At 47.5% G+C, this 15,986-nt stretch overlaps 1 protein-coding gene across 1 annotated transcript in view; it reads left to right on the plus strand.

Annotated features, from left to right (window-relative positions):
- The window catches only part of pepd (peptidase D), a 237,456-nt gene that overhangs the window by 189,689 nt on the left and 31,781 nt on the right, over window positions 1-15,986 (plus strand). Inside the window, exon 12 of the mRNA XM_072280002.1 lies at window positions 2,940-3,088. Coding sequence (XP_072136103.1) covers window positions 2,940-3,088 — 149 coding nt within the window. The remainder of the gene's footprint in view (window positions 1-2,939; window positions 3,089-15,986) is intronic.

The following is a 15,986-nucleotide window of genomic DNA, read 5'->3' on the forward strand; positions in this document are numbered from 1 at the left end:
GGAACCCGTCACTTTTGAACAGGTCATGCCTCCCCCAGGAGAGATCCCAGTGATCCAGGAACCTGAAGTTCTGCCCCTGCACCAGCTTCTCAGCCACACATTAATCTGCCAAATCATCCTGTTTCTACCCTCACTGGCGCGTGGCACAGGCAGCAATCCAGAAATTACTACCTGGGAGGCCCTGCTTCTCGGCTTCCTACCTAGCTCTCTAAATTCTCTTCTCAGGATCTCTTTGATTTTCCTTCCATGTCATTGGTACCAATCTGTACCAAGACATCTGGCTGATCTCCCTCCCTCTCCAAAATGCTGTGGATGTGACCTGAGACATCCCTGACCCTGGCACCTGGGAGGCAACATACCATCTGGGTGTCCCGCTCACATCCACAGAATCTCCTGTCTGTTCCCCTGAGCATTGAGTCTCCTATCACTACTGCTCCCCTCTTCTCCCTCTTTCCCTTCTGCACCACGGACCCATGCTCATGAAACATTTCACTATACATTTCAATATACATGTGATACATAAATAGGGTTTCCTCCAGGTGCTCTGGTTTCCTCCCACAGTCGAAAGACGGAACAGTTAGTGGGTTCATTGGTCATTGTAATTGTCCCGTGATTAGGCTAGGTTTAAATCTAGTTGCTGCGTCAAGCGTCCCAAAGAACCAAAAAGGCCTGTTCCACGCTATTCAATAGGTTCTGTCTGTTCGAGCCCCAGCCGAGGCAGCGTGTTGTGTCCTTGAGCAAGGCACTTAACCACACAGTGCTCTGCTACAGCACTGGTGCCGAGCTGTATCGGTCCTTCCTCTTCCCTTGGACAACATCGGTGGCGTGGAGAGGGGAGACTTGCAGCATGGGCAACTGCTGGTCTTCCATACAACCTTGCCCAGGCCTGCGCCCTGGAGAGTGAAGACTTTCCAGGCGCAGATCCATGGTCTCGCAAGACTAACGGATGCCTCTAATATGTTCAAAGTAAAATTTATTACCAGAGTACCTACATTACAACCCTGAGATTCGTTTACTGCGGGCATAATTAGCAAATCTTTTGATCAGTAACTGTGAACAGGATCAGTGGACAACAAACTGCAAATGCAAACATAAATAAATAGCAATAAATAACGAGCATGAAATAGCAAGATAAAGAGACCTTAAAGTGAGACCATCGATTGTGGGAACATCAGAAGGGGAAAAACCATGTTTGGTATTGGGTGAGGGAGAGACCATTCTGACAGGCTATATCACTGTCTGGTACCGGGTGAGGGAGAGACCATTCTGACAGGCTGCATAACTGTCTGCTATTGGGTGAGGGAGACCATTCTGACAGGCTGCATCACTGTCTGGTATTGGGTGTGGTGAGGGAGAGCATTCTGACAGGCTATATCACTGTCTGGTATTGGGTGAGGGAGAGAGCATTCTGACAGGCTGCATCACTGTCTGGTATTGGGTGTGGTGAGGGAGAGGCCATTCTGACAGGCTGCATCACTGTCTGGTATTGGGTGAGGGAGAGAGCATTCTGACAGGCTGCATCACTGTCTGGTACCGGGTGAGGGAGACCATTCTGACAGGCTGCATCACTGTCTGGTATTGGGTGAGGGAGAGAGCATTCTGACAGGCTGCATCACTGTCTGGTATTGGGTGAGGGAGAGAGCATTCTGACAGGCTGCATCACTGTCTGGTATTGGGTGTGGTGAGGGAGAGAGCATTCTGACAGGCTGCATCACTGTCTGGTATTGGGTGTGGTGAGGGAGAGAGCATTCTGACAGGCTGCATCACTGTCTGGTATTGGGTGTGGTGAGGGAGAGAGCATTCTGACAGGCTGCATCACTGTCTGGTATTGGGTGTGGTGAGGGAGAGAGCATTCTGACAGGCTGCATCACTGTCTGGTATTGGGTGTGGTGAGGGAGAGAGCATTCTGACAGGCTGCATCACTGTCTGGTATTGGGTGTGGTGAGGGAGAGCATTCTGACTGGCTATATCACTGTCTGCTATTGGGTGAGGGAGAGAGCATTCTGACAGGCTATATCACTGTCTGGTATTGGGTGAGGGAGAGACCATTCTGACAGGCTGCGTCACTGTCTGGTATTTGGGGGGGTTGGTGCTACTGCACCGGATAGCAAGGATCTGCGGAAAGTTGTGAAATTAGTCAGCTCACCTTGGGTCCCGGCTTCCATAGTAGCCAAAACATCTTCAAGGAGCGTTGCCTCGGAAAGGTGATGGTCCAATATTAGGGACCCACATCTCCCAGGACATGCTGTCTTCTCATGGTTATCGTTAGGAAGGAGGTACAGAAGCCTGTGATTCAGGAACAGCTTTTTCCCCTCTGCCATCTGGTTCCTAAATGGACAATGAACCCATGAAGACTGCTTCAGTTTTATTATTTATGTTTTTGCACTTTTTAATTTAACTATTGTATACTTACTGTAATTGATATTGCATTGTACTGCTGCTGAATTAACAAATTTCAGAACATATGCTGTTGATATTTTACCTGAACCTAGTGTGTGTGTGTGATTTTTCTCAATAAATTAACAAGTATAATGTTTTTGTGTTGTCTATTTAATTGGGTTCTCTGTATCTAGTTCTAGCACACGTGAAAATTTTAGGTCATATTTATGGAAAAATGGGGTAAAAACAGGGTTCTAGCACCCTTGTATATGTATCTGTAGTTTGATAATCAATTTACTTTGAACTTTGACAAGGAGCAGTCCGAGGGAGCATGAGGATGACTAACTGCCCAAGTGATGATCTGGCCCACTGAGCCACTGCTGTCTGTAACCCCCCCAACCTTTCCCGATGTTTTCTGGTATAAACACAGACTAGGATTATTGGAAGGAGTTTGACTGTGCTTGGGTGTGTTTTGGATACTGGTCTGTGCTTTGTGACTGAGGGTGAATGCCGGACTGCGTTGCATGCCTTGGTTCAACATGACGATTTTGCCTTTGCAGCCTCTTTGATATGGGTGGAGAGTACTACTGCTATGGGTCAGACATCACCTGCTCCTTTCCAGCCAACGGCAGGTTCACTCCCGAGCAGCGCGATGTCTATCAAGCCGTTCTGAAAGCTTCGCGGGCGGTGATGAGTGCAATCAAACCAGGTATGGTGGTGTCTCCCTCAGCGTCACCCCTTCCCTTTGACCTTTGGTTCTTTATGTCTCCCTCCCTGGCTCTAGAGTTGCTGGATTCCTGATTTAATAGATGCTATTCCATCCGAACATCTTCATTTTACACTCTTAAATCCTCATCTTTAAAACATAGGAGTAGAATTATGCAGCTCAGCCCATTGAATCTGTTCTGGCATTCCATCAAGGCTAATTTATTTATCCTCTCAACCCCATTCTCCTGTCTTCTCCCAGAACCTTTGACATCACTGACTAATCAAGAACCTCCACTTTAAGTAGACTCAATGACTTGGCCTTCACAGCTGCCCATGACAATGAATTCCACAGATTCACTGCCCTCTGGCTAAAGAAATTCCTCCTCATCTCTCTTCCAAATGGACGTCCCTCTATTCTGAGGTTGCGCTTTATGGTCCTAAACTCCCCCATTGTAGGAAACACCCTCTCCACATCCCTCTGTTCTGAGACTATGCCCTCTGGTCCTGGACTCCCCCAATGTAAGAAACATACTCTCCACGACTGTCTACTCTGAGGCTGTGCCCTCTAGTCCTAGACTCCCCACTGTAGGAAACATCCTCTCCACGTCCACTCTCTCCAGGTCTTTCAGTATTCTACCCTCATAAATTGACAGAAAGTTGTGGGACTGGAGCTGCTCACTCAGCCGTACGTACAAGGGAGTCCTGGAGTTGTTTATTTTGAGATACAGCCCGGGGGTAGGTCATTTCAGCCCTTCGAGCCACAGTATCAGAAACCCCCGACAAACCCGATTAACCCTAACCTAATCACCGGACAGCTTATTGCACGATGACAAATTAACCTACCTGGTAGATCTTTGGACTGTGGATTGGAAACCAGAGTAGCGGGAGAAAGCCCACACACTCTACAGGGAGATTCCTCATAGAGGGTGCCACCATTGAACTCCGAACTTTGCAACACCCTGAGCTTCTAATAGTGTTGCGCCAATCGTTATGCTGCCGTGGTGCGCCGGTATGCTGACCGTCTGCCCTGTGGTACGTCCAGGGAGAGTTTCTGCCTCCATTGTCCTTCCAAGCGGCCACAGGGACCCTCAGGATGAGCAACTTTTCTCTAGCTCCCCTCGAATTCCTTTCACAGTCCTTCCCCAGGTTATGGATCTGTTTCTGGGAACTCCTTGTATTCCAGACAGTTCGCAAGCCAGAAATGTGTCTGTGTAGCCCACAGTGCACCTCACCTCTCCACACGCACTCCTTCGTATGCGCAAATACTCATAACCTTGGGAAGGACCCGTACTTGTTAACTGGTGGCTTTGATCTCAAGTTGCCCTTTCGTGACCTCTTCTTTTAAATATGATTAAATTACAGATAAATGTTAAAAAGATTAACTTTATTTGTCACATGAACATTGAAACATACCATGAAATGCTTGCATCAAGTCAAATCAGTGAGGATGTGCTGGGGGCAGCCCGCAAGTGCTGCCTTGTTTCTGACACAAACGTAGCATCCCCACAACTTACTCACCCTGACCCATGTGTCTTGGGAATGTGGGTCCCCGGCTGTCATGGGGAGAACATACAAACTCCTACAGACAGCGACAGGAGTTGTACCCGCATTGTCGGTGCTGTAAAGTGTGTGTATCCATCTCCTTTGTTCTACAATTATTTCCTTAATTAATATTGATGCACCCACATTTTAAAGAGCACACCCCACTGTCCCTTTCCACCTTCTCACGGGTTTGGTTTCTGTACACAGCTCATTGCTGCTCCTGCACTCTCCAAGCTCCCTCTCTCGGCTCCAGCCCTCTAACTCCTGGGTTTTTATAGTTGCTACTTTTAAAATGTATGTTTTGTAACCACTGTGGGTTTGTATTAAATACTTCGCGAGTGTAAACGAGGTGAATGGTCGGCTGAACCGCTGCTGGTTTGCATAAAGTGTAAGTTAAATACTCAAATCACTGACGTGCTGGAACATGTTGTTTTGTGTTATCAATACATAAAAATTACTAAGTTACAAAATAAGTAAGTTGTTCAAAAAACAAATAGTGAGGTAGTGTTCATTGTCCATTCAGAAGCCTGATGGCCAAGCGGGGAAGCAGCTGTTCCAGAAATGTATTCATTGGCCATGCCGCCCAGCAATTTTACCCCCCCCCCCATCCAATCACAGGACAATTTACAATGACCAGTTAGCCTACCAACCCACACGTCTTTGGACTGTGGGAGGAGACGCTCCTCACAGCCAGTGTGGGGACATGAACCAGACCGCCTGCACTGCGAAGCCACGTACAACCGTGCCACGTTAAGTATGGGTCTTCAGGCTCCTGTGTCTCCTCCCTGATGGCAGCAGTGAGAACAGGGTTAGAAACATAGAAAACCTACAGCACAATACAGGCCCTTTGGCCCACAAAGTTGTGCCCAACATGTCCCTACCTTAGAACTACCTAGGCTTTACCCATAGCCCTCAATTGTTCTAAACTCCATGTAGCCATCCAGGAGTCTTTTAAAAGACCCTGTTGTTTCCTCCTCCACCTCTGTTGCTGGCAGCCCATTCCACACACTCACCACTCTCTGCGTAAAAAAAAAAACTTACCCCTGACATCTCCTCTGTACCTACTTCCAAGCACCTTAAAACTGTGCCCTCTCGTGGAGCCAGACTCCTGTGGCTGCTCTGTGACGGCAGCAATGAGACAAGGGCCTGGTTTATTGGTTCATTATTGTCACATGTACTGGGATACTGTGAAGAGTTTGTCTTGCAAACTGTTCATATGGATCAGATCCTTACACAATGTATTGAGGTAGAACAAGGTAAAGCAATAAGAGAATGCAGAATAGAGTGTTACAGTTACGCAGGAAGGGCAGATTTAAGTTTATTTATTTGTTTACTTAGAGATACAGCATGAGACAGGCCCTTCCGGCCCAGTGAGTCGCGTATTTAATCCTAGTCTAATCAGCGGACAGTTTCCATTCACCAATGTACGTGGTTCATCTTTGGAATGAGGGAGGAAACCAGAGTGCCCGGAGAAAAGCAACAGGGTCACAGGGAAGATCCTTATAGCCACAACCTGTAATAGTGTCACGACCACATCTGCAGCAGGTGCGTCGAGCTGCAGCTCCTTAGGGACTGCGTTAGGGAACTGGAGCTGCAGCTCGATGACCTTCGTCTGGTCAGGGAGAGTGAGGAGGTGATAGAGAGGGGCTATAGTCAGGTCGTCACTGCTGGACCACATGAGACAGAGGAGTGGGTAACAGGAGAGGGAAGGGCAAGAAGCGGGTACCAGAGAGTACCCCAGTGGCTGTCCCTTCAAACAATAAGTATTCCTGCTTGAGTACTGTTGGGGGAGACGGCCTACCTGGGGGAAGCAACAGTGGTCGTGCCTCTGGCACAGAGTCCGGCCCTGTGGCTCAGAAGGGTAGGGAAAGGAAGAGGATGGCAGCAGTGATAGGGGACTCTATAGTTAGGGGGACAGAAAGGCGATTCTGTGGACACAGGAAAGAAACACAGATGGTAGTTTGCCTCCCAGGTGCCAGAGTCCAAGATGTTTCTGATCGTGTTCACTATATCTTGAAGTGGGAAGGAGAACAGCGAGAGGCTTTCAGGAAGGAGCTCAAGAATGAAATTAGGAGAGCCGGAAGGGGCCATGAGAAGGCCTTAGTGGACAGGACTAAGGAAAACCCCAAAGCATTCTACAAGTATGTGAAGAGCAAGAGGATAAGACGTGAGAGAATAGGACCAATCAAGTGTGACAATGGAAAAGTGTGTATGGAACCGGAGGAGATAGCAGAGGTACTTAATGAATACTTTGCTTCAGTATTCACTACAGAAAAGGATCTTGGCAATTGTAGGGATGACTTGCAGTGGACTGAAAAGCTTGAGCATGTAGATATTAAGGAAGAGGATGTGCTGGAGCTTTTGGAAAGCATCAAGTTGGATAAGTCACCGGGACAGGACGGGATGTACCCCAGGCTACTCTGGGAAGTGAGGGAGGAGATTGCTGAGCCTCTGGCGATGATCTTTGCATCATCAATGAGGACGGGAAAAGTTCCGGAGGATGGAGGGTTGCGGATGTTGTTCTCTTACTCAAGAAAGGGAGTAGAGATATCCCAGGAAATTATAGGCCAGTGAGTCTTACTTCAGTGGTTGGTAAGTTGATGGAGAAGATCCTGAGAGAATTTATGAACATTTGGAGAGGCATAATATGATTAGGAACAGTCAGCATGGATTTTTGAAAGGCAGGTCATGCCTTACGAGCCTGATTGAATTTTTTGAGGATGTGACTAAACACATTAATGAAGGTAGAGCAGTAGATGTAGTGTATATGGATTTTAGCAAGGCATTTGGTAGGTACCCCATGCAAGGCTTATTGAGAAAGTAAGGAGGCATGGGATCCAAGGGGACATTGCTTTGTGGATCCAGAACTGGCTTGCCCACAGAAGGCAAAGAGTGGTTGTAGATGGGTCAAATTCTGCATGGGGGCCAGTGACCAGTGGCGTGCCTCAGGGATCTGTTCTATGACCCCTACTCTTTGTGATTTTTATAAATGACCTGTATGAGGATGTGGAGGGATGGGTTAGTAAATTTGCTGATGACGCAAAGGTTGGGGGTGTTGTGGATAGTGTGGAGGGCTGTCAAAGGTTACAGCGGGACATCGATAGGATGCAAAACTGGGCTGAGAAGTGGCAGATGGAGTTCAACCCAGATAAGTGTGAGGTGGTTCATTTTGGTAGGTCAAATATGATGGCAGAATATAGTATTAATAGTAAGACTCTTGGCAGTGTGGAGGATCAGAGGGATCTTGGGGTCCGAGTCCATAGGACGCTCAAAGCCGCTACGCAGTTTGACTCTGTGGTTAAGAAGGCAAACGGTGCATTGGCCTTCATCAATGGTGGGATTGAGTTTAGGAGCCGAGAGGTAATGTTACAGCTATATAGGACCCTGGTCAGACCCCACTTGGAGTACTGTGCTCAGTTCTGGTCGCCTCACTACAGGAAGGATGTAGAAACCATAGAAAGGGTGCAGAGGAGATTTACAAGGATGTTGCCTGGATTGGGGAGCATGCCTTAGGAGAATAAGCGAGTGAACTCGGCCTTTTCTTGTTGGAGCAACGGAGGATGAGAGGTGACCTGGTAGAGGTGTACAAGATGATGAGAGGCATTGATCATGTGGATAGTCAGAGGCTTTTCCCCGGGTCTGAAATGGCTGGCATGAGAGGGCATAGTTTTAAGGTGCTTGGCAGGAGGTACAGAGGAGATGTCAGGGGTAAGTTTTTTTACGCAGAGAGTGGTGAGTGCGTGGAATGGGCTGCTGGCAATGGTGGTGGAGGCGGATACAATAGGGTCTTTTAAGAGACTCTTGGATAGGTACATGGAACTTTGAAAAATAGAGGGCTATAGGTAAAGCCTAGGTAGTTGTAAGGTGAGGACATGTTGGGCACAGCTTTGTGGGCCGGAGGGCCTGTATTGTGATGCAGGTTTTCCATGTTTCTAAGTGTTGTGCTGGCGTGGTGCCCGCCCGCACTAGATGTAAAGATGCGAGGCCATAACAAAGCAGATTGTGAGAACAAGTCCAATAACACTGGGATCAAAGCTGTCCTCAAGCCTGGTGGTACGTGCTTTTGGGCTTTTGTATCTTCTGCCCAGTGGGACAGGGAGTATAGAGAATGGGTGGGCTGGGTGGGATCTTTGAATATGCTGGTTTCTTTACAGAGGCACTGACAATTATTGTCTTTAATGACGGATGCTGTCCTCTTGAAGTACCGTCCCTTGAAGATATCGTCAATGGTGGGCCGCTGATGTGGAGACTTTGGGCTGGTGAATGACTGCTCAGTCAGGGAGCTGGGCTTTAGAAAAAACTTAGAGCAGAGAGGGGGCGGGGGGGGGGGTGCGTAATTCCGGCATTTGTTGTCGTGCAACTTAGGATGCATCTGCTTTATTATTTCCTGTTAGTCCCCTTACACACATTTATATCTGTTTATTTATATACTTACTATCTTATGTGTTTATATTTGTTGTGTTGTTTATTATTATGTTCTTTATCTATTGTGTATTTTTTCGGATCCACAGTAACAATTATTTTGTTCTCCTTTACATTGTGTACTGGAAATGACATTAAACAATCTTAAGTCATAAGACCATAGGACATCGGAGTAGAATTCGGCCACATCCCATCCAATCTTCTCTGTCACTTCATCATGGCTGATTTATTAACCCTCTCAATCCTCTCCCTGTAACCTTTGACAGCCTGACTGATCAAGAACCTATCCTGCTGTGCTTTAAATATACTCAATGACTTGCCCTCAACATCTGTCTATGGCAATGAATTCCACAGATTCACCACCCTCCGGCTAAAGAAACTCTTCCTCATCTCTGTTCTGAATGGACTTCCCTCTATTCTGACTGAGGCTATGTCCTCTGATCATAGTCTCCCCCACCACAGGAAACATGCTCTCTACATCCACTCTATCATTATTCAACAGGTTTCAATCAGAAACACCCCCCCCATTCTTCTAAACTCTAGCAAGTATAGGCTCTGTGCCATCAAATGTTCCACACGCGATGACCCTTTCATTCCCAGTATCGTTCTCGTGAACCTCCTCTCGAGCCTCTCCTGTGTCAGCACATTCTTTATTAAATAAAGGGCCCAAAGCTGCTCATGATACTTCAAGTGTGGACTGACTGATGCCTTACAAGGCCACAGCATTACATCCTTGCTCTTATATTCTAGTCCCCTCAAAATGAATACTAACATTGCATTTGCCTTCAGTAGTACTGACTCAACCTGCACAAAGACTCCCAAGTCCCTTTGCACCTCAGATTTTTGTTTTTTTCCCTGTTTAGAAAATAGTCTAACCTTTATTTCTTCCCCAAAGTGCATGACCATACACCTCCCTACACTGCATTCCATCTGCCACTTCTTTGCCCATTCTCTCAATCTGTCTGTCCTTCTGCAGACTCTCCACTTCCTCAAAGTTACCTGCGTCTCCACCTGTCTTCATATTGTCTGCAAACTTAGGCACAAAGCAATCAGTTTTATCATCCAAATCATTGACATATAACATAAAAACAATCAGTCCCAACACAGACCCCTGTGGCATACCACTGGTCACCAGCAGCCAACCAAAAAAGGCTCCCTTCATTCCCTCTCTTTGCCTCCTGCCAATCAACCACTGCTCTATCCATGCTAGAATCTTCTCTATAATACCATGGGCTTCTAGCTTTTTAAGCAGCCTCATGTGTGGCACCTTGTCAAAGGGCTTCTGAAAATCCAAGTACACAACATCAACCAATTCTCCTTTGTCTATCCTGCTTGCTATTTCTTCAAAGAATTCTAACAGACTTGTCAGGCAAGATTTTCCCTTAGGAAAACCATGCTTACTTTGGCCTACTTGTGTACCCCAAAACTACGTCCTTAATAATCGACTCCAACATCTTCCCAACCATTGAAGTCAGCCTAACTAACCTATAATTCCTTTTTTCTGCCTCCCTCCCTTTTTGAAGAGTGAAATGACATTTGCAATTTTCCAATCCTCTGGAACCATTCCAGAATCTAGTCATTCTTGAAAGATAATTACTAATGCCTCCACAATCTTTTCAGCCACCTGGAATGTAGTCCATCTGGTCCAGAAGACTTACCTACCTTCAGACCTTTCAGCTTCTCAAACACTGAATCTTGAAAGCAACATCTCAGAGGTTACAGAGTGAATTCTCACATTGGCTAACGTAAACACGAGGAATTCTGCAGATGCTGGAAATTCAAGCAACACACATCTAAGTTGCTGGTGAACGCAGGAGGTCAGGCAGCATCTCTAGGAAGAGGTACAGTCGACGTTTCAGGCCGAGACCTTTTGTCAGGACTAACTGAAGGAGGAGCTAGTAAGAGATTTGAGAGGGGGAGGGGGAGATCCAAAATGATAGGAGAAGACAGGAGGGGGAGGGATGGAGCCAAGAGCTGGACAGGTGATAGGCAAAAGGGATATGAGAGGATCATGGGACAGGAGGCCCAGGGAGAAGGAAAAGGGGGAGGGGAGGAAACCCAGAGGATGGGCAAGGGTATAGTCAGAGGGACAGAGGGAGAAAAACGAGAGAGAGAGAGAGAGAATGTGTGTATATAAATAAATAACGGATGGGGTACGAGGGGGAGGTGGGGCATTAGCGGAAGTTAGAGAAGTCAATGTTCATGCCATCAGGTTGGAGGCTACCCAGACAGGATATAAGGTGTTGTTCCTCCAACCTGAGTGTGGCTTCATCTTTACAGTAGAGGAGGCCGTGGACAGACATATCAGAATCCCACCACTAAGCACATCCTTCCCTCCCCTCTCTCTGCTTTCCGCAGGGATCGTTCCCTACGCAACTCCCTTGTCCATTCGTTCCCCCCCCCCATCCCTCCCCACTGATCTCCCTCCTGGCACTTATCCTTGTAAGTGGAACAAGTGCTACACGTGCCCTTACACTTCCTCCCTTACCACCATTCAGGGCCCCAGACAGTCCTTCCAGGTGAGGCGACACTTCACCTGTGAGTCGGCTGGTGTGATATACTGCGTCCGGTGCTCCTGATGTGGCCTTTTATATATTGGCGAGACCCGACGCAGACTGGGAGATCGTTTTGCTGAACACCTATGCTCTGTCTGCTAGAGAAAGCAGGATCTCCCAGTTGCCACACATTTTAATTCCACGTCCCATTCCCATTCTGATATGTGTATCCACGGCCTCCTCTACTGTAAAGATGAAGCCACACTCAGGTTGGAGGAACAACACCTTATATCCTGTCTGAGTAGCCTCCAACCTGATGGCATGAACATTGACTTCTCTAACTTCCGCTAATGCCCCACCTCCCCCTCGTACCCCATCCGTTATTTATTTATATACACACATCCTTCCCTCTGTCCCTCTGACTATACCCCTTGCCCATCCTCTGGTTTTCCCCCCCCCTCCCCCTTTTCCTTCTCCCTGGGCCTCCTTTCCCATGATCCTCTCATATCCCTTTCCCCTTTGCCAATCTCTTGTCTCCATCCCTCCCCCTCCTGTCTTCCCCTATCATTTTGAATCTCCCCCTCCCCCTCCCACTTTCAAATCTCTTACTAGCTCTTCCTTCAGTTAGTCCTGACGAAGGGTCTCGGCCTGAAACGTCGACTGTACCTCTTCCTAGAGATGCTGCCTGGCCTGCTGCGTTCACCAGCAACTTTGATGTGTGGTGCTCTCACATTGGCTATCCTGTCAGATCGTGGACGTCTGTTTACAAATCCAAACCTTAGTTCCATGGGTCTGAAATGAGGTTGTCTGGTGGGATGTCTGTGGTGGGTGAGCAGACTCCTTATTCCAACAGTGTTCTTCTCTGCACAGAACTATCCCCTGACCCACCACTCTCTCTGTGTGGATGCAGCAGCCCCACAGTGCACCCCCACCATGTCTGGTCTCTTTGTCAATGGGATTGACTTGCACCTGCACACAGGTGTCAGTTTGGGGATCTGGAGTGTGGGAATTAAACTCTGAGGTTCAAGGGCCGATCCTGGAATCTGACTGGTGCTTTATTGGAAAGGGCGTGGAGTAAAAGGGGAACTGCATAAATAGAGGAAAAGGAAGTCTGCGTGGGCTGTGGGCTAGAGCACTGAAATGGGGCTGGGTGGTGGGGGAGGAAGAGACACAGCCTGTCAGCCCTGCTCCACAATCTAACATAGCATGGCTGCTCGACACTGGCTGTAACTGTTCCCCAGTCTGAGTCCAAGAACCAAAGGCCCGGAGGAGGTCTGTCTCGGGGTTGGACGTACGGGTGTATGGGTGAGTGGTGAAGGGGCTTGTTTTATTGTTTGTGTTGCTCTGCTGAACATTGTGGACATGTTCATGCTGGGATGGGTGGCGACATTTGCGGGCTGCCCCCAGCACATCCTTAGGCTGTGTTCGTGGTTAACATAAACGACGCATTTCATTGTATGGTGAAGTGCATTGTTTGAGTTGTAACAACACAACTGGACTATGTTTCATTCTGATTGTGATAATAGATCTGGAAATATCAAATATTTATCCTTCCCTCCTTCAAATAGTACAGATTTCCCCCGCCATCCGAAGGTAGAGCGTTCCTATGAAACGGTTCGTAAGCCGGAATGTCGTAAAGCGAAGAAGCAATTACCATTTATTTATATGGGAACATTTTGTGAGCGTTCGCAGACCCAAAAATAACCTACCAAATCATGCCAAATAACACATAAAACCTAAAATAACAGTAACATTTAGTAAAAGCAGGAATGATATGATAAATACACAGCCTATATAAAGTAGAAATACTTCTCTACAGTCATTGCCTGCACTGTTCTCCGTAGCGGAAATCTCACGCAAGCGCTCTCGGCAGAAACACTCTCTCCAGTAACCTTTAAGCTATGAAGCTGCCAACTCATACCAACTAACACATAAAAGTACACAGCCTATATAAAGTAGAAATAATGTATGTACAGTGTAGTATCACTTACTGGAATCGGGAAGACAGCACCGATGGTTAGTGGAGGTTGGGGTGGTGCAGTGGCCCCCACCCTTCAGACAGCGACCGATACCAATCCGCGAAGAACGCAGTGGTAGCCGGGAGGCACCCAGCACATCTTTAAGAAAAAAGCCGAAATAAACAAGCTAATTAATTAGGTGCCGCCCGGCACGTAATTAATTAGCTTGTTTGTTTCGACTTTTCTTAAAGATGTGCAGGGTGCGTCCCAGCTACCGCTGCATTCTCTGCGAATTGGTATCGGTCTGCGGCCCGGGGGATGGGGTGATGGGACACTGGGGTGTCATCTCATCGTCGTCTGTTTCCAATGGGCAGGCAGGTCATCTTCTTCTCTGTCTGCCTGCCTCGATGTCGAAGGTCGAGGTTCATCGTCTGCTGTGGCTGATGTGGAAGGCTTGAAAAACAACAGTATGCTTGACTGCTAGCCTCGCGCATTTGCCTTTGCTCAAACTTCTGCAACGAGCCTACTGAATATTCACAATTAACATTAGACATAGGAGCAGAATTAGGCCATTTAGCCCATCGAGTCTGCTCCACCATTCAGTCATGGCTGATCCTTTCTTCTCCCCCTCCTCAGTCCCACACCCCAGTCTTCTCCCCGTAACCTTCAATGCTGTGTCCAATCAAGAACTTATCAAGCTCTGCTTTAAATACACCCAACGACCTGGCCTCCACAGCTGCCTGTGGTAATAAATTCCACAAATTCACTACCCTCTGGCTAAAGAAATTTCTGCATCACTGTTTTGCATGGATGTCCCTTTATCCTGAGGCTGTGCCCTCTTATCCTAGGCTCCCCCACCACGGGAAACATCCTCCCCACGTCTTCTCTGTCTCGGCCTTTCAACATTTGAAAGGTTTCAATGAGATCTCCACTCATCCTTCTAATTTCCAGCGAGTACAGACCCAGAGCTATCAAACATTCCTCGTGATAACCCTTTCATTCCCACAATCATTCTTATGAACTTCCTCTGAACTCTCTCCAATGCCAGCAAATCTTTTCTTAGATGAGGAGCCCAAAACTGTTCACAATACTCAAGGTGAGGCCTCACCAGTGCCTTATAACAGTGGTCCCCAACCACCGGGCTGCGAGGAAACAATATGAGTCACCTGCACCTTTCCTCATTCCCTGTCACATTCACTGTTGACTAACACCCCCCCCCCACCCCCGTTGGCTAGTCCGCAAGAATATTTTCCATATTAAACCGGTCCGTGGTGCAAAAAAGTTTGGGGACCCCTGCCTTATAAAGCCTCAGCATCACATCCCTGCTCTTGTGTTCTAGACCTGTTGAAATGAGTGCTAACATTGCATTTGCCTTCCTCACCACTGACTCAACCTGCAAGTTAACCTTGAGGGTGTTCTGTACAAGGACTCCCAAGTCCCTTTGCATCTCAGATTTTTGGATTTTCTCCCCATTTAGAAAATAGTCTGCACATTTATTTCTACTACCAAAGTGTTTGACCTTGCAATTTCCAACATAGCATTTCATTTGCATTTCAAAAATCTGAGGTGCAAAGGGACTTTGGAGTCTTTGTGCAGGATTCCCTAAAGGTTAATTTGCAGGTTGAGTCAGTAGTAATGAAGGCAAATGCAATGCTAGCTTTCATTTTGAGAGGACTAGAATGTAACAGCAAGGATGTAATGCTGTGGCCTTGTAAGGCATCGGTCAGACCACACTTGGAGTATCATGAGCAGCTTTGGGCTCCTTATCTCAGAAATGATGTGCTGACATTGGAGAGACTTCAATGCCCTAACTACCTTTCCTGTAATACCATGGACTCTTAACTTGGTAAGCAGCCTCATGTGTGGCATCTTGTCAAAGGCCTTCTGAAAGTCCAAATATACAACATCCAACACATCCCCTCTCTCTACCCTACTCAGTTCCCCACCACCACTACCCGCCTCTGGTTGGCGGAACTGGTACTCACACTTAATAACTTCTCTTTTGGCTCTTCCCACTTTCTTCAGACTAAGGGTGTAGCTATGGGAACTCGCATGGGACCCAGCTATGCCTGCCTCTTTGTTGGTTATGTGGAACAGTCTGTGCTCCAAACCTATTCCGGTACTGCTCCCCAACTTTTCCTTTGATACATTGACAACTACATTGGTGCTGCTTCCTGCACCATGCTGAGCTCGTCAATTCCATCGACTTTACCTCAAACTTCCACCCAGCCCTCAAATTCACTTGGTCTATCCCTGACACTTCTCTTTCCCTTTCTCGATGTCTCAGTCTCCATCTCTGGAGACAGACTGTTGACTGACATCTTCTACAAGCCCACTGACTCTCATAACTACCTCGACTATACCTCTTCCCACCCCGCCACATGCAAAAATGCCATTCCCTATTCCCAGTTCCTCTGTCTCCGCCGCATCTGCCGCCAGGATGAGGCTTTCCGTTCCAGGACATCTCAAATGTCCTCTTTCT

This window comes from Mobula birostris, chromosome 15, assembly GCF_030028105.1.
Source record: "Mobula birostris isolate sMobBir1 chromosome 15, sMobBir1.hap1, whole genome shotgun sequence".
Lineage (NCBI taxonomy): Eukaryota > Metazoa > Chordata > Chondrichthyes > Myliobatiformes > Myliobatidae > Mobula > Mobula birostris.